Source organism: Trichosurus vulpecula, chromosome 3 (genome assembly GCF_011100635.1).
Source record: "Trichosurus vulpecula isolate mTriVul1 chromosome 3, mTriVul1.pri, whole genome shotgun sequence".
Taxonomy (NCBI): domain Eukaryota; kingdom Metazoa; phylum Chordata; class Mammalia; order Diprotodontia; family Phalangeridae; genus Trichosurus; species Trichosurus vulpecula.
In genome coordinates this window covers 145,247,391-145,271,855 of record NC_050575.1, presented here as the reverse complement: position 1 = coordinate 145,271,855, position 24,465 = coordinate 145,247,391, and the positions used below count along the sequence as shown (strand labels likewise).

General features: G+C 41.4%; 2 protein-coding genes across 2 annotated transcripts in view; one reads left to right on the top strand and one right to left on the bottom strand.

The window, feature by feature from the left end:
• The window catches only part of LONP2 (lon peptidase 2, peroxisomal), a 124,264-nt gene extending 108,028 nt beyond the window's left edge, over nt 1-16,236 (bottom strand). Inside the window, exons 1-2 of the mRNA XM_036751625.1 lie at nt 15,802-16,236; nt 6,411-6,645 (exon numbers count right to left, since the gene is read on the bottom strand). Of these exons, the coding sequence (XP_036607520.1) occupies nt 6,411-6,645; nt 15,802-16,034 (468 nt within the window). The 5' untranslated portion in view covers nt 16,035-16,236. The remainder of the gene's footprint in view (nt 1-6,410; nt 6,646-15,801) is intronic.
• A 2,018-nt stretch (nt 16,237-18,254) lies between these two features.
• ABCC11 (ATP binding cassette subfamily C member 11) overlaps nt 18,255-24,465 on the top strand; it is a 63,857-nt gene continuing 57,646 nt past the window's right edge. Inside the window, exons 1-3 of the mRNA XM_036751667.1 lie at nt 18,255-18,353; nt 19,646-19,776; nt 22,070-22,228. Coding sequence (XP_036607562.1) covers nt 18,255-18,353; nt 19,646-19,776; nt 22,070-22,228 — 389 coding nt within the window. The remainder of the gene's footprint in view (nt 18,354-19,645; nt 19,777-22,069; nt 22,229-24,465) is intronic.

Genomic DNA, 24,465 nt, shown 5'->3' with positions numbered 1-24,465 from the left:
AAATATTTTTGCATATGTAGATCCTTTTCCCTTTTTTATGATCTCTTTGGTATACAGACCTAGTAGTGGTATTACTGGATCAAAGGATATGCATAGTTTGGTTGCCCTTTGAGCATAGTTTCAAATCATTCTCCAGAATGGTTGGATTAGTTCGCAACTCCACCAACAGTGCATTAGTGTCCCAATTTTCCCACATCCTCTATAACATTTATCATTTTCCTTTTCTGTCATATTAGCCAATCTGATAGGTGTGAGGTGGTACCTCAGAGTTGTTTTAATTTGCATAAAAAAGTATTTTTTTACTTATACAACGAACTCACATTTTACATCTTTAAAAAACTTAGTATGTAGCACATCCCCCTTTTGCCTCAGTCACGAGTTTTATATGACTTGGCAGTGAGTTCACAAGATTGTGACACATGTCCTCTAATTCTTAATCATAAAACCACAGTTATCACCTTGGATATTACATATAGCTTTGATGAACAGTCCATTTTTCCAAGTATAGCCTTGATTATAGCCCATAGGTTTTTATTGGGGTTCCTAGAGCACTGAAGCATTTTTATCTCCACCTTTTGGATGTCTGTCTTAACTTTTCCTGATATGGAGCATGGTATAAGGCCATGTTGCAATATTCCAACTTCATACGAGTAATTCTATAATTCCAGAACAATTTTGTTTCTCAAATAGCAATATATGGATAATAAGTCATCCTTCCTTCAGTAGGGACAAGACACAGAGGCCTTGTGAAAATTTTCAAAAGCCTGAAAAAGATTATTGCATGGATGTTTTATGGTCTGACGCAGATGCCTAGATCATATGGGCTCACCTGCACTGCTTCTGAAAAGTTTTGGCATAACCTTGCATTTAAAACCTTCATCAGTTAAAAGGACTTTGTCCCCCAATCTTCAAGAGTATACTCTATGTGTAATGACAAAAATTTTTAATTCATTGCAAGTTTTTTACTGGTCTTCTCCAACTTCAAGAAGCACACGCTGCACTGTGGAGGAATGAGGAACAACTTCTTCAGATACCAAGTCCCTCTGAAGACCTTTGTTTGTTTTCTGAGGATTAATTACGCTGTTTTGTAGTAATAATTTGTCGGTTCCTTAAGGTTTTTGTTTTCAACCACGTTTCCTCGTGCTTCAGTATAAATAATCTTGCACTCTCGAACAATTCTTGAAACAACTGATTTTTCCATGCTGATGGTTACGGTTACTACGGGAGCTCTAATGGTCAGGAAGCGTACTCCTTAAGAGCTATAACCTTTACATATTTCCTTGGAGCAATAGTCACTCTTAAAAACCACAGAATTAAATGCACCAAAAAAAAGAGCAATAAAGCACATGAAAAACACAAAATCCAGCATTCAATAGGCAGAGAATTCTCTACAGACAGGGAAACCAATTTAAACTGGTTTTACATCGTCAAGGTCAGATTTCTGATTCAGCCTATGGTTAGTAGAAGTGCACACAATGTCACCAAATGGAAACCATATCAAAATTACTGCTTGTCCCAAAGAGTGAGCAGATCAAAGCAGGTCTATGACACAGTATTACTAGCAGTTATGTAGCACATTAAAATTTGATAAGCACTTTACACATGTTATTTCATTTGATTCTCATGGCAATTCTGTCAGATAGGTGCTATTATCATCCCTATTTTACAAATGAGGAAATTGAGACTAAAAAAGAAATGATTTGCCCAGGGTCAGACAGAATAAGTCTCTGAGGCAGGCTTTGAACTCAGGTCTTTGTAACTCCAAGTCTAACACTGCACCACCTAGCAGCCCATGGAAGAAGACACACAATCAGAAATGACACATGCACTATAGATACTTAAGAAACACTGTTGAACTGAAAGAGAGAAAGGGAGGTTCAAGAGAAAGATCAAGGGAAATTAGGAAAAAGTTCACAAAACTGGAGCAGCCTTCTGAGTGTTTTGAGTGCCCATTCTTAACGTAAACTTGCTCTGGTTCTTGTCCTGTGGGAGCTTACACATTTCAGAGCAAAACCTCATTAGACCGTTCTTAAATGGGCTATACGGAAACTCATCTCGTATTAACAAAAAAATGACATTTCCTTCCCTACCCATTCCAAAGAGGCATCTGCTCTGAGAGAATCTATTAGCAACACCTGGATAGTCCAGATCTATGCAACGAACAATAAAGCATCACGAGTGTTTTTAAGACTCACCATTTCTAGAGCAAGAAACATTTCAAAGCAATATTTTCCTATCTAGCATTTTTAGGGAACTATGATGATTTTTATTCATTAGGAATACAAGCACTGAAATTCATCCTAAAATGTTAACAAAGGTAAAACCACGGTTTCAATATTAATATTAGCCTCACTTCTACTCCTATATCACAGAACCCACTATTGCTAATCCTGCAGAAAATCTGGTCCTTAATTTGACAGCTGACTGGAGTGGAGGATGGATTAGAGGGGACTGAGACTTGAGCCAGGGAGATCAACCAGCCAGCAATTCCAATAGTCCAGGTGGGAGGTGATGAGGGCCTGTACCAGGTTGGTAGCAGTGACAGAAGAGAGAAAAGGGAGTATGGGATAAAGGCAGAAAGGACAAAACTTAACGAGTGACTGGATATAGAGGTGAGACAAGAGCGAGGAGTCAAGAATGACATGTAGGTTTTGAACCTGGTTGACTGGAAGGTTACTCTACGTAATATAGAAGCCTAGAAGAGAGGAGCATTCTGGGAGGAGAAAGAATGAGTTCTGTTTTGGACACATGGAGTTTAAGATGCCTATGGGACATCCAGTTCAAGATGTCTACTAGGCAGTTGGAGATGTGAGACAGAGGTGAGAAGAGAGGTTAGGGCTAGACAAGTAAACACCTGTGGTTGGCTGAGGAGGGAATAACCCATATATTAATGTCCTCAGTATGAGGGCAGGAGTGGAGGCAGTAAAGGAACATGTAAACCAGGTATTAAACCCTTTGAGAAAGGAGGGAGAGTGACGGCAATAAGCATCTGAATGAGATGAAGTAACCCTCGAAAGGAGGAGAATGTGTAGTGATGGCAGGAGAAAGGGGGTCTGGAAGAAGCAGTGGTGAGCAAGAAGCAGGCACGCTCCTCCTTCTCTAGGCCTAGTGTGTCAAAGGTTGTTTTGGAAAGAATGGTAAGGAGTATCCCATGAGGACCACAAGATCAAAGGAGTGTGAGATGGAGGTCTAGAATGAAGGGGAGTAAAATTCTTTTGCTCACAAGGTACATTCTTAGAGCACAAATGTAATTAACACTAAAACCAATCAGGTTTGATTCTTGTCAATTAAATAGTTATGCTCATTCCCATAGTTTAAAAATTGTAATGCTAAATCTCAGCCAGCTATTCTGCAAATCGATGTCATTAGTCTAAAATATCTTAAAATACCTCTTGTATCCACAGAATTCCATCATTTTGTACAGAAAGAATATAGTATTCATTTTGCTTTTGATTTTTGTTCTTAGCAAATTAGAAATTCAAAAGCACTTTACTTCAAAAATAAGAGGTTTTTGGAAAATTGCCAAACTTTGACAAGGTTATCATGGTTTGTTTTTTTTAATCTTTCCTCCTACATTTGCAATAGTTTGAAAGCCCCGGTGAAACTTTTTAAAACCTGCAACTGTTCAAATGAGTATACGTTAATAATTCTCTGAGGCTATCACGAAGGTTGAAAGCTTTAAAAAAATTTGACTGTGTTTGATGATAAAATCTCTTGACCTTTTGACAGAACAGTTCAGTAAGGATGGTCAACTGTTAATTATAACCTTAGCTAGAGGCTCTCTTCTGAAATTCATAACTGTTCTACTCTACCCTTATCAACCGTCCTTCTCATTCTTCATAGCAACTGCTGCAAACTGCCCAAAGAACACTGGGTTTGGAGTTAGTAAAGACCCACCTGACAATCCTGTCTCTGACACTAACTAGCTGTCTGACCACAATCTAGGCCTCAGATTCCTCACCTGAGGATAAATAATGAGGGTAATTAATACCTAGCCAATCCACCACAAATAGTTGCTGGGAGATTCAAATAAGACAATGTATTTTGGAAAGGGCTTTGCCAATGTTAAAGTGATCAGAGAAGGGCAATTATTTTTTTCTCTCTTCTTGCCCCAAACCACAGCTCTATTGTCCAGAATCACAGCTGATGACAGAGTTTCCTACTTCACTGACTGAAGCCATCCAAAGTACATGCTTTTAGCTCCCTTTACCTATTTCCTTAAACTTCTAAGCATCAATAATATTTACTCTCTTCCTTCTCTCTGGTCATCGAACAAGAAACTGCATTACTCTCCACCCCTACCTGTGCTCTGGGTCCAGTTCCTTCCTTCCCCTCCAGGACCTGGCTCCTGAAACTGGCCATCCATTCTCCATCACATGTATATATACCATCTCTCTCCCTTCTCTAGTTCTTTCTCATTTTTCCTCCACTAGTTCATCCCATATGCCTTAATTCAGACTATTTCCTAAGTCATAAACTAATGGATAAAATCCTCCCAAACAAAACCCTTTCCTTGCTGTGCTCCATCCAGCTACTAGCCCCTATCTCTCTTCCTTTTTCAGGAGATCTCATAGTGACAAGTTGTCTATAATGGAGGCCTCTGCTTCCCTGATGGCCACTTTTTCATTCTTTGCCTTTAGGCTTCTGCTCAATCCCGTTCCTATCTCCCCTCCCTTACTGGAACTGCTTTCTCAGAAGGTCAAAAGACCTCATCACCAAACCTAGTTAACCTTCTTTAAAGCTTTCAACTTTCTAGACAGCTTCAGACAAGGACTACTACCTCCTACTGCATACTCTTTCCCCTCAGCTTCAGAAACATCACACTCCCCTACATCCCTAACCATACCTTTGATAACCTCCCCAAGGGTTTGACCTTGGCTAACTCTCCTTTAGCAACTTTGTTTATTTCCACAGCTTCAACTATATCACTCACCTGAAGTCTCTCTCTAGTCCTGACCCTTTCACCTGCTCTGAATTCCACTCATCCTTTCAAGCCCAATTCAAACACCACCTTTTGCATGAGTTTTCCCTCACCTCACCTTCCATCAGAAGACTGCCTTTCCCTCCTCTGCAACTCTCTCAGCCAAATGTAGTGTAATATTGTATGTCAGCCTTATGTTTGTCTTATCACTTTGCTAGGCTGTAAAGACCTCAACAATGAAGACTGCCTTTCCCTCCTCTGGCACAGTGCTATGCATACAGTAAGTGACAATCACTGAATGCAGAGGTAGATGACTTCGACTGCGAGGTTTGGAATTCAGTCAAAGGGCCACACTTGAGGACCTAGAGGGCCATGTATAGCCTCGAGGTTGCAGGTTGCACACCCCTGAGTTTTAGAGGATAAAGTACCACACCTCTGGAGATTCACATACTACAATGACAGCACACTGGATTTGTCTAAGGATTTAAGAACTGCAAAATTTTCAAATGAAAACTTACACATTTCTCAAAAGAGAAATGAGGCATGTGTATTTTAAAATACCGGTACTGACAATGTTGGCAATGTGAAAGTCATAAATTTCAAAGTCTGGCATTCTAAGTGTTTATTAAAAACTAGAGGGCAAAATTAGCTAACCAACATTTTCATTAATGTTGAGAAAAAGCGAGATCCCTGGATTGTTTCAGTTGAAATGCTTATGAATGTACAAAAAATTGGGCTATTATGTTCCACTTTTCCACCTTTCCAATTAATCAAGACTTTACTGTATTTTGAAAGGAGTTCCATTCATTTCAGTTCTCTCCATCAAGACACAGAAAACTTCCACTACTGACTTAACTGTTCCTACCTATCACCAGATAAATTCTTTGCCCTAGGCTTTACATTTGAATTCAGCATATGTAAAGATACTAGTGCGTCAGCTGAACTCCACTCAGTCACCAGAGTTTATTTATGGATCTTTTTATTTTTTCCAAATTAATCTTTCAGGGTTAGGATTATGATGGTGGTGAGACACAGGTAGAAATCCATCTGAGAAAAGTCCCTTTTTTATGAACTTGGCAAGCACTAAAAAATAGGAACACTTATCCACAAAGAGCAGAAAAGAAAGTTGTCTCTAATGGAGACATATAAAACTAAATTTCTGTTATGCGCAATTAAAAAAACAAAACAGCATATATTAAATCTAGCATGATAATGACAAAAAATGCTTGACCAGTATGTGACTCCTTCTGAACTTGTGTGTATATTTTAAGTATTTTGCTGATTCCACATAGAGACTTTTAAGGAAAGGAAAAACATAGCTCACCAGTAAAGGGTGTTTTTTGCCATTATCACTCAAAAAAGCCATTTTAATTCACGTTTCCCTGAAACTGGCATAAAAGCTATCCCTGATTAGGGAAACGGCTGCTGGCAGTAGCCTAGGAAGGTAGAAGGAAAAGACTGTGCTCGAGGGCAAGTTAAAACAACTTACTTGCACTGCATATTTATAGAACTGTTCAGAAAGTTCTCCAAGTTCCTCCTGAGAATTAGATGGGCTTGAAAATTCCTCAAGCCGGTCCAACTGTTCAACTTCTGCGATAGGGTATGGTTTCTCCTTTACTACCTGAACAATCTGGAAGCGGCAGAGACCTGTGATCAGCAAGGTATAGTGAGGTTTGGGCCAGTTACTGCCAACCACCTGAACGGCCAATGCAGCTGTCCCAATCCTGAAAAACATTGCAAAAGTCAGTGTTACAAGCATGCAATAGAAAAGCCCAGAATTTTACTTCCAAAACAAGGTGCCTTTTCCTGAAAAGGCTATCACAAACTTAGGAGTGCTGAAGGGTCAGAGGGACATCAAAAACTGCAGCTGGATTTAGCTTCATATCTGAATGTGCTTTATAAAATAATAATAATACTAAAGTCATGCAGATGGAATTGTCACACATTACTTGCTTGCTGAGCAGCTCTAGAAAATGGCCATACTGATTCTGTATGTCCAGATGTTCCTGTGGTATAAAAGGGGAAAAACCACTCTGCACTGCACTATGCTGCTTTTTTTAAAAAAGAATGAAAATAAGGCATCTACAAATACACAAAATGGTACCCATTCAAGTGTAAGGAAAAAAATCTCAGAGATTTTTAAAAATTAAAACAGACTTTTCAAAGCTCAAAAATAGTGAGCTCAAAGAGACTTGTAAGAAAACTAGGCTATAAACCTTGCTGAACAGGTAAATCTTAAATATCTCTTTATCCTGCCTCTCTACAGACATGGCTTTATTTGTGCATAAGGAAACCGGTAGACTGTAACCTTCATGAGGTCTTAACTAAACTTTCTATCTAAATCTGACCCTTACTACACCCTCAGCGCAGAGCTCTTGCACACCGATGGTATTTAATAAACATTTACCATATGAAAAATAAAAGGCATATCTAAGACTTATTAAATAGTGAGAAATCTTAGTGGCCCTTTTTTGAGACTGATGGTTTAAGGAAGTCAAAATATTATGGAGAAAGGGCAAATCTAAATTTCCTCAACTAGAAAAGTCTGAGTTTGGGTCGCATACAGTATGTGAAAAATTGGATAGATGTGATTTGTACTTAGAAACAGCATGAGGAGTGGAGAAAGACCTGGCCTAGAGAATCTGGAAAAAATCTAGGTTCAAGTCTTGCCCTGGACACCTCCTGGCTGTGTCCTTCTGGGCAAGTCCCTTAGCCCTGCCTCAGTGATGCAGGCAACGCTCTAAGATGAGAAGGTGCAGAATAATTTCTGACTTGTAATGGCAATTTCCTACACCAAAGAAATGACAAAATTTCTTTCCCCCATATAGAACCAATTAATTATTCCCAAAATACGAATTATTCACATTATAGGTTATCTAAAGTAGGCTTTAACCCCAAGCTGGCTTCTCTCCACCACTCAGCACATTTTAGAGCTTTATCCCCTATTACCAGTGACATTAATTTATGTAGAAGGATGAAAACTGTCTCTAATATCAGTTTCTGCCAAATATATTTAGAAAAGTAAACTTGAGGGGAGAATGAAATCAAATAATCTAATATCAGAAAAATGATTTGGAGATTATTTGTTTTGAGTTATTTGTGTCATATTTCTTCAAGGCAGATAATCAAGTATTGAATGTTAAGAACCAACTCAGAAGTGCTAGAAAAATTCTTAGTTTAATTAAATTGACAAAAGGTCAACAGAAAGGAATCTAAGAACAGGAAAGGTTGGTCCTATGAGATCAAAATCTACTCCCTTATTTTTCAAGTGAGGAAACTAAAGCTCAGTGAGGGGAAGTGATTTGAACATTATCACATACTTAATTAGGCTACTGTTTTTCTAGTATATTATGAAAATGAACTAAGGCCAATGTTTGTTCCAGACTTTTCTCACTAACGTTTGCACAATTTTCCTTAGGCGCACTCTGCATCACATAACAGGAAATATTCACAGCTAAGGAACCGGATTCTTGGCCCAAGGGGTTTACAAACTAGAACCTAGGGTGTATGCACAGGATGTAAGTCAAATTTAAAAATACAGATTCTTCCGTTAAGATACTTCATAAAAAGGTAAATTTGGAGAATGTGAATTTTCTGCCTTTACTAATACTGAGGCACCAAGAGATAAACTTACAATATCCTCCCGCCTAATGAGAAAAACTTAAAAGTCTAAGTTATTGATTTTTTTTCTGAAGTCAAACAAGAAAACTCACTAGAGGACATACTGCTCTGCATAATTTTCTCCAAAACTAGAAAATCACAGACAGACTGCTCTGGTAAGTGACATTTCGGGGAGGGAAGCTCCAAGTAAGGATGGATTGTGTCCATCGTTATTTCAAGCAACTCTGACCTTATACTATTACATTAATTTACAAATATGTAAACAGTGAGTAAAATGCCATTTCTGTTAATTTAAAGGTTTTGGGTTTTTTTTTTAAATTTGATATATAAAGGATCTGCATTAAAGTCCTGCACCAATATTTCATCATGGCATGGAGATGAGCCTGAGTGTTGTAAAAGCCTATGACAGTAGAACATACTTTCTAGGAAGTTCAACAAACTGAAGAGGTTTCAGCAGTAGGCCTGTGAGCTGGGGATAAGCCTTGCTAAATGTAAAGAGGCTCATCACCAAAATGCTGGCCACCAGGTGATGGTTTCCTTTTTTTGGCTTGCACAGCTACTCGTGAAAAACATCTACTAAGACGTAGAAGACTGTAACCCCTAGGGTACAACAAGGAGTGACTCATTCACAAATACAGCAAATATGCCTCTATTAGTATGTTCTTTGAGAGGTCTAACTGCATATACCATGCACATATCCAAATCCATCCAGTCTTAATGAATATCCCCTCTCTGGAGGAGGTTTAAGAGTGTTGCGTTATTCTGGAAGGCTTTATTACAGTTCTCCAACAATTCTGCCATTACTTAAAATGCACATGGAACTCCTTGGGAGTTCCACATCCTTTCCAATGTTCTCAGGCATGTAAAGCTTCAGGATTTGAAGGTGAAAATGGCCAAGATTCATTCAGAAACAATTCTGACAAATTCAAGCAAGGTTACCCATTTTAGGCAATTTGTTTTAAAGGAAGTATGTCTATAAAATAACACCAATTTTCTTGTGCCTTCCATAAACTGGTTCTGAAGGTACCCAAATGAGAATTCCAAGTATGTTTTGTCCAAATGCCATCCTCACTAGAATAAGTACAACTCCTAAGGAGATTGCTTTGAAGGATGATAGTCATCAGTTCCCATGGTTGTTAAAAATACAGTTCTAATCCCCCTCTCATATACATATATATATATATATGACTTTACAGTAGGCATATTTTTAAAAAGCCATGTGGGAGGGGGCTTATAATCCTCCTTGTCCCTCAACCTACTGAATATAAAGACTTGCTCATACAGGCTTAACAAACATTTGTTCACTGAAGATAGTCAGAACAGAAACTTCTCAGATTACAGAGACCCCTTCTAACTCTAAGATTCTAACATTCTCAGACATAAAATGTACATTTAAATTGCAGGTTTGGAGAAGATGGAGGGGGGTGAAGGAAGTGGTGGTGGTGAAGAAATGAATGTGAACCATCAATTACTCCAAAAAAGTACATGAGTGGATATCTGTTGAAGTAGCTCCTCCAAGACCTAGCAGAATGGGTCAGAGACTGGCAAATGTAGTCAATGTTTGTTTATTCACCCTAAAGGTATTCTGAAACAGGAACCAGTTTTGTAACATTGAGGGAAGGGAAAAAAAGTAATCCATTTGTTTATGAGATAACTCATCAAGTGTGTCCCATTGGGTCAGCCTGTGTTACTTGGCTTAACTGCTTCAACAATGTATGAATTCTGCTGAATCATTGACCCTGCTCATTGATTGGCCTATGCAGTGTGAAAGGAACAAGGTGGGGGATCTCTATCAGAGCAGTCCCAAGCACTATAGAAGAGAAAGAAGCATTTGTTTTGACCTCTCATGTTACCAGTATCTCTGAAAACTTCATATTCTGCTTTGGAGAAAAGTCATTCATATAGTCTTTTAAAAAGACAGGTTATGCATAAAGCAAAATAAAGTTTTCCATTAAATGAATTTCCCTATACTAAGAACTAAACCCCACTGAAGATCTAATCTAGCCCTTCACGTGGCACAGAGAAAACCCTACGCCACTGAAGGCTACGTTGGCCAAGTGCAAGTACTAGAAGATTCCATCAAAATGAATTCTAAAATAACAGACCGATGGAGTCTTTTGCTAAAGAACTAGCCTTGTTAAGTTTGGGTGAGCTCACCACCAGGTGACCATAGTGGGTCTATGGTCAGGCAATCAGACAACAAGCACTTCTTAAGTGTCTACCATGTCCTGGGCACAATGCTAAGCACTAGGGATACAAAGAAAGACAAAAAATAGTACTTGTTCTCAAGGAGCTCGCCATTTAATTCAAGAGATAACATTTAAACAGCTATGTACCAACAAAATATATAAAGAAGAAATTAGAGAAACCCAACAGAGGGAAGGCACTGGCATCAGGGGAGATTGGGAGGAAAGGCCTCTTGTAAAAGATGGGATTTTAGCTGGGACTTGAAGTGAGGGAGGTCAAGAGATGGAGATCAAAAGGGAGAAATCCAGGCACATAGGGGCAGCCAGTGAAAATACAGAGATTCAGGAGACAGAGTATCTAGTGAGGAGATTTGCAAAGATGCTAGCGTCACTGGACTGCAAAGTATGCGATAGAGAGTAAGGCACAAAGAAAAGTAAAAGAGGGACAGAAAATAAAGGGCTGTGAATGATAAATAAAAGGAATTGATATTTTTGATCCTGGAAATGATAGGAACCAGTGGAGTTAACTGAATAGTTGGGTGACATGGTCAGACTTCAGGAAGATCAATTTGACAGCTGAGTGGAGGATGGGGGAGAATGTGGAAAGACCTGAGGCATGGAGTCCAACCAGCAGGCTATTACAAAGAGCTAAGGGGGAAGGTGATAAGAGCCTACACTAGCATGGTAGCAGCGTAAGAGAAGGGGACACATGTGAAAGATGCTATGAAGGTAGAAATGACAGGACTTGGTAACTGATTGGAAGGTGGGATAAGAGAGAATGAAGAGTCAAGGATGACACCTACGGTTTTAGCCTGGGTGACCAGGAAGATGGCAGCTCCCTCCACAGGAATAGTAGTTAGGAAGAGGGGAGATCATGAGAGGCTAAGATAATGAGTTCAGTTTTGGACATGTTGAGTTTAAGATGTCTATGTCACATGCAGTTCAAGATGTCTAAAAGGCAGTTGTAGATGTGACACTGGAGGTGAAAAGAGAGAGATTAGGGCTGGATAAGCAGACCTAAGAATTATCAGCATACAGATAACTGAATCCATGAGAACTGATGAGATCACCAAGTAAATATGGGACCCCAATAATCTGCCTACTAAAGAGTGAAGGGCATTAACAGATTGAGTGTCTCATATTGATGAAATCATAGATCTCTGAAGTGATGAAGAGTCAAGCAAAAAGAATAAAAATTAAGAACCTTTTGGTCATCATAATGTAATCGTTTTTGTATTCCTTAACACATTGCTTGGCATTCTGTAAGGTACCTTATGTGTCTCTATAAGACAAAGAGGAAAAAGAGCCTAGTATGAGATATTTCAAGGAGAAGATAAAGGAACTGACATTTTGCACACTTACTGAATTAAAAAATGCCAGTAATCTGGACAACCTCATATATTGTTAGATGCAAACAGATGCAAGATTTTAAAAGGTCTTGACAGTCTGGCTTTTCTATGGGTTGAAACTAAAATAAAAATAATAAAGATTAAAGTCATGTACTTGGGTTAAAAAAAAAACCACATACGTACAGAGAATGGTAGAGCACTAGCTCAGTAACAGTTGGGGGGGGGGGGGAGGGCGGGGGGGGGGGGGAGGAGGGGGCGGGGTGAACCATGGAGGAGGAAAAGGGATTTCCACTGACTCTAAGCTTGAAACATTTTGTGAGGAAGTGTTCAGATATAACCCGAAAAACTACCTGCTATACAGCGGACTTCAGAGTAGATGATCTCTAAGGTCCCGTGACAATTTCATGTTCTATAACGTGCTTCTACCCCAGAGATGGTAAAGTTGAAAAGCTGGACTGGTGGACCACAAAATTATACTGTAGAGTTGAGTACTTTCTATTTTCACTACTAAGAAAATAATAAGTCAACCAGGTGCCACAAAAAGTACAACCTTGTTAAGGCAGGCAGGTGCAGGATGTCCTGTGGTGCCAAGATGGCCAGTCCCTCAACTGCAGAGATGTCCTGGTGCCTTTCTCAGAAGTTTATGTACTTCTGGCATGATGCCTGAACTACTGGCATGCAGAGGGGGCCATGCTGTTTACAGCAACATAGATAGTAGCTCAGGTAAGGCAGTAACATCTATTTCTGCTGTGCTCAGTGTAGGGAGGTTTATAGGGAAGAGTGTAACCTCTGCAGTTTCCTGAAGTTTGCCAGCACCGTCACTTAAAAGGTATGGGGGAAGTGAGGGAGCAGAAGGAAGCCACTCATTGCGCCTCTGGTGTTCTCTTGTGATCTGAGAAAGCAATTAACTGGGTAAGTAAATGATTTTAGTGTCTGGGCTTAGATGAGCATTGGGTATGACATCTGTGTAAGAATTTTTTAACAGGGTTTCCAAGTTTGGATCAGAAAATAGAAAACTTTGCAATTAGCATTTCAAGGAATTATCTGACCTCAGAAGACCAGCCTTCCAATGCTGGCTCTGCTACTTACTATATGGGTTACCTTAGGCAAGTCCTTATCATCTCTGGGCCTGTTTCCTCACTGGTAAAATTAGGGGGTCCCCTCTAGCTCTAAATTGGTCCTACGTACAGATGATTGGGGGAAGTTGCATAATGCTTTTCTAGAAACTAAAGAATAAAACAGCTATTTTTTCAGGGTGCCTTAAATGGGCAGGGAGCTAAATTAGATCAACCAACAAGCACATATTAACTGCCTACTATGTGCCAGCCTCTGACCTAAAGGTTCCTTTCAGTCTTACGATACCATAAAGATGTCATACAGAATCTCTAACAATATACCTCTAACTAAAAATCATATTATTTAGTCATAACTAAAGTCATTTCTGGCTAGGAAACAGGTCACAATGCAAGTATTAATTTGTATGCTGAAGTTTGTTCCTAGGCTACTTTACTCATTATCAATGTATTCTATATTAGTCAATACTCTTGGAAAGCAGAATTTGTACTTTGAAAATCTTGATTTAATGCCATAAATACATGTTTACATAATATGAAAATATGGTTATATTTTTGTACTTCGGAGTGTTTGTGGATTGGTAAATATTATGTAATTATATGTTAAAAGAAAACTAGACCATGAAGGATATACAGAAACAAGCAAAGACACTATGTACCTGAGCACAGCAAGACGGCATAAAATGAGATAAGCAAGAACACTAGGTGCACTGGAGCCAGAGAACTTGTCTACTCTAAATTTTTTTTCTACAGACCTTTGAGGAATATCCTATCCCAGGAAATAAAATACAAAGATCTGGGAGGAATGGGGATAATAAGTGCAAGGAAGGAACACTGTATTTAGGATCACAGGCTAGACCAAGAACTAGAAGGGACCTAAGAGGTCATCCAATTCAAACCCCTCATTTTAAAGGAAGAAACTGAACCTCAGAGAGTTTAGATAACTTGTTCAAGGCCATATCAGAAGAAAATCAAAGGCAGAATTTGAACCCAAATTCTCTGACTTCAGAGCCACCGAAGGACAGGTGTAACTGCAACAGAAGGGGAAGATGACAAGTCAAGTTGTCTGGTGGGAGAGAGAAGAAAATGGTCTATTGAGGAGAGAGAAATCTAGTTGGAAAATGAAGAGATATTGAAAAAAGAGAAGAAAAGGAGTAGGAAAGAAGTTGGGATTCAAAGACGGGCACAGGAAATAGGACAAAGGAGACTGTGTTAGTGTGGGGCTCTAAAAGGAAGGGAGAAGCTTTTGAGAGTCCATAAGGCTCTGGTTAGTATTTGTTAAACTCTTGGAGATAATTCTCAGTTCTAGAAGTCTGTATTTTCTCTACTGCTGGAAGACTGAAGGTTTGACCTACTTTTTCACTATTACCAATCTATTCTACCTGAGTGCCTCTAGGCTCAGGTTCTATGGAAGGGACATGAGCCTCTAGGAAGCCTACCCCAACCTTACCCTGTTGGCTCCGGAATAGTTATACAGGGCTTCCTGAAGTTTACTAGGGCCTTTTTCAACTGCTAGTTAGCATGGTGTAGAGGGGGCATGGGAGCCTTAAAATAGTTAACAAGCAGGGAGAGTTTTAAGTCATATAGGAAAAAGCAGCATGAGTAAGAGAAATGAAAACTATTTTCCCTGAGGAAGACAGAAAAGACTTGGAACCAAAAGACGCAGCTAGATTAAAAATTACCTGGCCACTGGATTCATGCATGGGGTGTTGAAGGGGAGGGGAGGACGAGGGAATGGAGGAGACTAGAAAGAATCTGGGTCTCTTCTGTTCTCTAGACTCAGCTGCTCTAGCTATAAAACGTATATGAAATATAAGATCTAAGAATACATGAACTTCAAGGCACACTCAAACTCGATTCTAGTTCCTTGCCTTTCCTCCCTCCAACAGCTGCCAGAAAGTGCTGTAACCTGTAAAGTAGGATACAGAAGTTACGTAAACATAGAATGTCAAAATTGGAAAGAAATCCAGAGATCATCTAGGCCAATACAGTCTTTTTAGAGTTGGAAATCCCTTAGTGGTCAGTCTTCTAAAAAGCCCAACTCATACTAGAAAAAAGGAGGACACACCCCTCCTAAAATAAACAGAAGTGGTCCTAGAGCTTCTACTTGAAGAAACTCAGTGACTCATCCAAACGTCCCAGCTAATAAAGCGGCAAAGCCTGTATTTAAACCCAAGTCCTAAGGACCGTAAGTGCAGCGCCCCTTCAACTAAACAGGGTGTCCCATACTGCACTAAGTCTTTTGGGACATCCTGTAGAGCCCAGCGGAAGTCTCCTCCTCTATATGATCCCCAAGATCTTTGGCTTGAACTCCCCGGGTCTTGGTCTCCTCATTTGTAAAAGAGGACTGGACGACACGACCTGTAAGCGATCGTCCAGATCCCCTCCAAGTGCCCCGCGCTGGCCAGCTGGGGGCACGTCCCTCCTGCTCCCTGGGTCTCAGTTTCCTTTATCTGTAAAACGCCGAGCGTGCGCTTAAGTGGTCATCCTAGAGGGCTGCGGCTACGCTACTAGTAAAGCCTCCCGAGTCCCGCAGGGCCCGAGCCCAAGCTTGGGGCACTACGGGGGAGTCTCCGCAGCGTCACTTCCGCTCCCCGGGCCTCAGTTTCCCCCGAGCAGGCGGCCGCCTTTGCTGGGCGGGCGGGCGCTACCTGTGCAGCGGCGGCAGCTCCTGCGCGTCGCTGGCCGGGTCGGGGGTGTTGGGGATGACGCCCAGGATGGTGCTCTGCAGCGACGTGCCTTTGAGCAGGCGGCTGCGCACCAGCTGCAGGTTGCGGGCCGAGTCCACGCTGGTGCGCATCGTGGAGCCCGGCAGCAGGACGCCCTCGTGGGTCAGCAGCAGCGGCAGCCGGCTCGGGATCTGGATCGCGCTCGCGGACGACATGGCCGCTGCTAGTCGGCCCGCCGGGGGCCGCGATCCAGCGTCTGAGAGTAGACTGCGCTGCGAGGCAAAGGTCGGAGAGCGAGGGGGACGGGTCGAGGTGGATCCGCGGACAGCTGCGGATAACCACAGCTGCTTCCGCCCCCACTCTACGGACCGCCGTACGGCTCAAGCCCCGTCGCTGCTACCGCCCTTCGCGTTGCCTGCCCCCTGCTGGTCTCCAAGGACATGGCAGCGCGGCGTTCCAAGCCGCGACCGCCGTAATTATCCTAATAGAAGAAGCAGAGTCCCAGAATGCCCAAGTGGGGAGTGAACTTACCAGGTTCAGCCACCTTCATTTTAAAGTGGAGGAGAGTGAAACCCAGTAAGGAACTTGCCAAACATTACACATATATCAATTAAATAGTGGAGCTGGATCTTGAAGCAAAGTGACTTATCTAGCGTGCTTCCCACTGTGTCACCACTTAGTCAATAAACATGATGTGCCTACTGTGGGCCAGTTTTGTGCTAAGCGCAGGACATACTAAGGGAGGCCAAAGACAGCCCCTGCTGTCAAGGAGCTCACAGCCTACCGAGGGCCACGCGGTAGTGTGCTGGAGTCAGCTGTTACCCCACTGTTACTTTTTCAGTGAGCATTTACACCTCAGCCATTGGCGAGCAATCTCAGTTCGAGATTCTATCGTTTTGTTGATGGTCTAGATTTAAGAAAGTGTTGATGCAAATTCCTGCTTATAGAGCCATATAGAGCATTGCTTATAGAGCCATAGAAGGGTGTGCTAGGAAATAATTATCTAGGGGTGGGGGGAAATGAAGGTACTTCCACCTTTAAATAGAATTTGCATTAACACTTTCTTAAATCTAGCCCATCAACAAAACAATGATTCGAGTCTTGAATACAAATGTCACAGAAGGAATCCCCTTAATTAAAGGATTTGTTCTGTAAAACTTGGGCTCAATCAAAAGGCCCGCACCCAAGGACCTAGAAGGCCACATGTGGCCTCGAGGCCTCAGGTTTCCCTCCCCTGGTACTAGTCCAACCCTCCTCATTTTACAGAAGAGCAAACCGAGTTCTAGAGACAAGAAAGTGACTTGCTCAAGGCGACACAAGGTACTCCCTCTGCAGACCCAGAGCTCAAATCCAGGTCCTCAGATTCCAAGCTCAGGACTCTTAAGGGATGTTGGATCTTGCAGTATAAAGAACATTGATGAAGGGGGTCAGAGTTCCATTCCTCCCTACACTTTTTCACTGTGTGACCTTGGACATGGTACCTTACTTCTCCAGACTTCAGTTTCCCTTTCCGGAAGATGAAGATAGTAATATTTGTACCAGCTACCTCGGGAGGCTGTTGAAAGAAAAATGCTTTATAAATATTAAAGCACTAGGTAGGTGAGATATTACATCAAGCAGCTGGTCTTTGACCCCTTCTTCCTCAACCCTCCATCACCGAGAGAGAGGCATTACGAGAGCAGGCTCCGTAAAGGGGAGGCAGGCAGCCTGGCAGTGACAGAAGGGGAGACCTAAGCTTTACAGATGCCCTGTGGGGTTTGACTGGGGAGCTGTGGGTATAAAAGTGAGTTTCAAGATGTAAATTTGACTCCTAATTCTGGTGGTGGGTTCTGAGTTAAGAAGAGGTGGTGAGAGGGAAACTACAGATGATCTAGTCCAAATTCCTCATTTTATAACTAAGGAAAACAAGGCCCAGATACCACAAATGACTTGATAATTCTTCTGACTCCTGGCCCAAGGTGCTTTCTACACCACATTAATCGCAAATTAATCCAGTGTTTTCCCAAAGCGCAGCACCTGTCTGTACTGTTTCCTCAACCACATGCAAATCTACCCCCCCATACAAACTCTATATAAATTTATACATAAAGTGCTACTCTTTTGAAATCCTCCTCTTTTGGCTTCCTATATATAACCTTCAGCTTTTCATTAATCTAGAAATGGAACTAAGTGTTCACTAACCTTTTTCACCTCTGCAGCCTAGAGTGGAATTCTGCACACAATAATCTTAATGAATGTTTACTGAATAAATGAATGAATATATGAAAGTGGGGAGAAGAAGCCGGTCCAGTTCCATGCATCACTATTGTGTTTCCTTTCATTGTAAAAGTAACCAGACTATTGTTGGGTTAGGATGGGGATGTAATAAAGATTCCTCTCTGTCATTTCAGCATCTTTCATTCCAGGAAAGAAAGAATTGGCAGAACTAACTGAAAATGCCCAGGAGAAGGAAAGACTGGGGTCCCAACCCCACAGGTGGCTCTGTAAACCTTGGAATGGACATGGAAGACAGCATGGTTTATGGCCTCGCCTATGTAAGAATGCCCTGGTCCCTGTTCCCACAGAGCTAGTAGCTTATGTGGATGAAGAGAATCCTGTAATTGGAGTACTTCCACAAAGGCTGGTCTGATTTATAGACTTTTAAAACTAGAAGGGACCCTGAAGACCATCTAGCCCAACCTCTTTATTTTTCAGGGGAAAGTGGAACTCAGAGGGATAAGATCACAGGATCACAGCATCTAAGAGCTGGAAGGGATTTAACTCCTACCCCTCCTTCAACACCTTGCACTGAAAATCTCCAGTGACAGGAAACACTCCTTCTTGAAGCAGCACGTTCCATTTAATTGTTAGGAAGATTTTCTCTATATCAAGCCTAAGTTTATTTCTCTGTAACTTTCACCCACTGCCCTTGCTTGTAACAGTGAGATCAAGGGAGGGTGTTCAGTTCAAAAAATCTCCATGACTTTTCATGGTATATAAAATGGGACCATTAGTAGTTCATTCCTTTGAGTTAACAACTGCCCCCAGGCTCATCTTTTAAAATGCAAATATCCCCAGAAGGAAAAAACCCATTAAAGTCCCAGTAACTTTGAGAATGAGGCAGCGAGGTGGTGCTTTGGATTACAGCACAGAGTGCTGGGCCTGGAATCAGGAAGAATCATCTCTGGGAGTTCAAATCTGGCATCACACTCTTATTAGCTATGTGACCCTGGGCAAGTCACTTAATCCTGTTTGCCTCAGTTTCCTTATCTGTGAAACGAGCAGGAGAAGGAAATGGCAAACCACTCCAGTGTCCTTGCCAAGAAATCCCCAAATGGGGTTACAAAGAGTCAGACACAACTGAAAAAACCACCGAACTGAAAAAACCACTGAACAGCAACAACTTTGAGTGTTTGAGTAGATCAGATCCTTTCCCCTAATTGGTGAGGAAGTCAAAATAACAGAATGTTAAGGCACTAAATGCTTGTTAAAATGGATTGGATTGTTGCACATTAGAGCCTACTCTGGAAGAGGCCTTAGATAACAATTCATATTCACTTAGCACTCTGAGATTTACAAAGCACAATCCCAATGAAAAACTTTCTGAAGTAGGTCTGAGTTATGAGGGATAGGCGCCATGATTTGCCAGTTACAAAATTAGCAAATGTCAGGATGATTCAATCCAGTGGCCTTTCTACTTAGCCACATGACCTTATTGCAGAGCAAGATGTGGAGATGCCCATTGCATTTCCCCAGGAAAATTCTTATATGGGGGAAGTGGGGTGGGAATGACAGGTGGGACTTAAAGAAATGTATTCATAACTTACACTTTTTTTTATCCCCCAAGAAAAAAATCACTCTTGGGGATAATTATTGGAGCCCAGGATCTTATAACAAGCCAGAAGGACAGAAGGCTCTCTCAGATGGGAAATATCATGCTGCTTGGAGAACAATGATTCCAATTCGCCCCAAATCAAAGTAAGCGGTTTAGTAGAAATAGGGAAATTTCCATGAGTTTCCAATTCTATTTAATTCAATAAATATTCAGGTGTAAGAGTTCCTAGGCTCTGTCTGGTACAATGGATCGCTGACAGCCCAAGGGAGATTAGGGAGGGAACAAACAATTGTTAAGTTCCCACTGTGTGCCAGGCACTGTACTAAGTGCTTTACACATATCATCTAATTATCTGAGTTCAAACAATTCATTTATTAAAAATATATCCAAGTATTGCCTGGTAAAAGCAGTTCCCAAAGAGATTAAAAATAGTTCAGAGGATAGACTTCGAGCCCTTTGAGATCACAGATTGTTTCTTCTTATCTGCGTTGCTTAACCTAGTATCTGGCACATAGTAGAGGCTTAATAAATGCTTACTGACTTGATTTGATTGAAAAGCAAATGAAAACCAGCAAGAAGGTAAGAGGAAGTAGGTGAGAAGGTTCGCTGGGGTCTTGGGAGCTTTCCACCAAACTCCTAAAATCTTTTCTTTTTTTTTAAGACATTCTCTTGTCCAAAGGGCCCATAGCTAGGTCCCAGATCAATCCACAAAGGGGCAAAATTAACCTAAACTGCCCCAGGTCTGCACCATAACATCTTCTCTTGCCACAGTCTTGAATGGTGGTATGCAGGGCTGTCCAACCTTAGATTTTTATTGAAACAATAGACAATATATTTTGATTTGCCATTTTAGTGAGAGCTCTAGGGTAGCTTGGCTTCCTTTACTAAGGCATTTATGTAAATTTCTATGCTTGTAGGCAGGCCGCATAAATCACACTTCAGGCATGCCATGCAGCCTGTGGGCCGCATTTTGGACAGCCCTGGATAGAGGATGAACTCATACCTCCCCATTTCCACAACAGTATTCTGGCTCACAAGCCCTGGGTAATGGCAGCACAAAGATGAAATAAGGAATTGTTCTTGCTGTCAAAGAGCTCAGGTTGCACCTGGAGTGCAAAGGCAGGGACAGTAATCACCACAATACGAATCAGAATATAAGTGCAAAGGGAAGGGGGAAAGGTGCTATGACAGAGGGGAATGGTGTTGCCTCTCTCAGATTCTTTCATCCATGACCAGATGTCTGTCTGAAGCTCTGTAGCAGCTCTGGTTGCCAGCAGCACTACAGAACCATGATCCTTCTAACCCTGCCACCTTCTCCCCTCCCAGCACTGCAGTTTGTGAAATGACATATCACAGAGATATCCTGGGGAGTTTTGAGGATTTGAGGTGAAAAGGGCCAGAATATAGAAAACTGTGGTTGTTTGAGTGGGTGAGTGCCAAAGCCCTTTAGGGAGTTTTCTAGAAAGGGACAAATGAACTTATTCCATAAAGATGGCAGGTGGCACTTTATGACAAAGGGCACCTTACCCACTGCCTATATATACCCAACAAGGAGATCCTAGGGGGAGACAACTACTTAGTGTGCACCATGGCGGGAGAAGGGGAGAAGACTGAACAAGGGATACTTTTAATATCATTTTGATTGCCTGAAAATGTCATCATTTAGTAGCATTGGGGTATTAGTAAAACTGTACTTGTCATTGAATATTTTTGCCTCTCATGGATGTAACATGATAGGTGGGGGTGATTTTCAAATGCAAAGGGGCTCAAGTTTCAAATCCTACTTAGGCATACAAATGCTTTGTCTGGATCTGGTCCCTATACTATCATCTACCAAAAAAAAAATCCTATTTCAAAAGAGCCTTTCCTTAACTGGCAAAGAGGGAGTGCAATGTTTAGGTTTTTAGTCAAGAAATCAGGAAAGTCAGTTCAGTTTCTTCACTAGATATCTATCCAAAGTTCTGCTTCAGCCCTGGTCACTAGGAACCCTTTCAGAGCTATAGGTCTTTCACCTTCCTCTTGTACCCCATGCCCTCCCACTGTATCATCACCATACACACTGGGAATTTTTGAAGATTTGGTATGAAAAAGGCCATAGGTTGGAAAACTATGGTTATACTTACGTGGGAAGACTCCAGGGACACAGAGAGTCTTTCAGAAAGGGACAGGCTGCTTTATGACAAAGGTTTATAAAAGCCCCTCTCATCTTCCCTATAAAGCAGAAGCACAGATTCTACATTCTTCACAATGAAAGGTCATCTAATACAATCGCTACTGGGAAATGAATTCTTTTTGCAGCACTCCTGACAAGTCATCATACCCTATACCTGAAGACCCCTAATGATAAAAGGACAACTTGGCCTTAGCTTTCCTTTAGCTTTCAGGGGTGAAGGCCTGATTAACCAGGTGATCCTGTTGCTCCAACTTCTTCCACAGGTCCTCCACTGCACATCCTGTGGATGACGCTGGCTTGTTCTCCTACATCACCAATTCGTGGCTAACCCGTCTCATGATCCAGGGCCTCCGGAAACCTCTAGATGAGCACACTGTGCCTTCTCTATCCATACATGACAGCTCAGAAAAGAACACTAAAAGGTAACAGTGACAATGGAATACCCACCATATTGACCAGACTAGTTGTTCTTGACGGAATGATGGGCAAGAGAATTCTAGGGTAGTAGATAGGGCATATTCCCCAAAGGCAAAAGAAGGAATCCTCCATCCTCTAATTTAGAAGAATGCGTCTCTTAAGTATCATTCAGTAATCACCTCTGGGGCAAGCAGACTAGAACTCTGAACCAGTGGTCAGGAGATAAAGTCGCAGACACATCACTTATCTTTATTCTTCCTCAGTGGTAAAATGAGAATGGTATTATCCATTCTGCCTACTGTGTGGAAGACTGTTATGGGAATGAAATAATTGTGAAACTGCTTTGAAAAGTATAGTAGAATGGACAAATTGAAGGCATTTAATTTACTTTCCTAATTTGATTTGATACATCATATGCAGACAGTCTTTGGTCAGGAAAATTTTGGTTTACAGGTACTGTTCGAATGTCTTCCTTACCTGGTACCTTCTATGTCTAGGCCTCAAGTTTTCCACAGTGACTCAGATTTGAAGCCTTTTGGGGATGCTTAGTGTCAAAGTAACCATTCATGACTTCGATTATTTAGAGTTGGAGGTGTAGAGAATTCTTACAATGAACACACGGTTTAACAACAGACTTCTTGGGTGCATCAACACTAAACTTTCAGTGGTGCTACATTTTTTGGGGGGCGGTGATCACTTCTGATCCTTTGCTTTCATGAGAGGTAGAGGAAAAACTGTCGGATGAGGGCAACTGTAGAAAAGAAGTTACAATGCTAGTTGTGGGGGAGTTTTGCAGATCATCTGATGTCTCTGGACAATGTAGACACAACCCCAGGACCTTGATATATCTATAGTAGAGGCCCAGAGGTCTCCAGCCATATTCTTTGTAAACTTTAAAAACTGTGTAATAATAAGAATACCCATAACTTAATAGAGTGATGATCTCATTGCTGCGAGTATCCTATCTACCGGTGCAGATTGCAATAAATGCATACTTTCTCATTCTCTGCTATTCTTTTCTTCATCTATCCCATAGAGGATCTCCCCACTATGTTGGAGGCCTTCCTTTGGCTCTTTTCATACAAATGATAGTGATAATGATGACGATGATGATGATGATGGTGACAATGCTTATTTTAGTACTTTAAGCTTCTGTACTTCTACTGCTGTAGGCTCCTTCAACCAACTCAGACCAAAATCCCTCTTTGCCATAACAGATGGTATTTATGAGTCTCATAGGTATTTGACAGGATTTAGAGCAAGAAGGAACTCAAGAGTCATCTAATTAAACCCCACCCCCACCCTCTTCCTTTATAGATCAAGAAACTGAGGTCTAGACAGGTGGAGTCACTTGCTATGATTAAAAAAAAATTATCCCCTGGTAGGCACATCTTTGTCTTGAATTTCTCCAACTCTACCAGGCTAGTGTTCAGATGATGGACATGCAGGTTGTCATCATGTACGTTGTTACTTATTTAAAGAACACTTTAATGTTTGCCAAGTGCTTTGTAGTCTTTCCGGCTCGTTTTAACCTGCCAGACTTTGGGCTCTAGGGTCAGCTTCATTCTGGGAGGAGGAATTTGGTGACAAGAAGATAACGGTATCTTATAGTCCCATAGCCTGATAAACACATTATTCTCTTCTCACAACATCTTGGTAAGTCTAGCATGGGAAGATCACAGATTCAAACCTAGGAGAGACTTCAGGGGTCATCAAGTCCAACCTGTCATCTTATAGATGAGGAAACTAAGGCCTAGATGAGTTAAGCGACTTACTTAGAGTCACACAGCTAGTGGGTGTGTGAGGTGGGGTTTGAACCTAGGTCTTCCTAGACTCCGAGTCTAGCACTCTATCCATTACACCATACCACCTCCTTTTATCATTGCCCCTTTTACAGATGAAGGCATTTAAGTTCAGAGAGTTTGAGTGACTAGCCAAAGTTCACATAGAAAGGAAGGAAACAAGCATTTATTAGGTACCTACTATGTGGCAGACACTGGGCTAAGTGCTGTACAAATATTATCATATTTGATCCTCACGACCACCCTGGAAGGCAGGTGCTATCATTATCTGCATTTGTACAATTGAGGAAACTGAGGCAGATAGGTTAAATTACTTTCTCAGGGTCATGCAGTAAGTACCTGAGGTTGGATTTGAACTCAGATCTTCCTGACTCTAGGCCTAGCTCCTTTGTATCACCTTGCTGCTAGTAACAGGTAGAATTTGGACTTGAAACATGGTG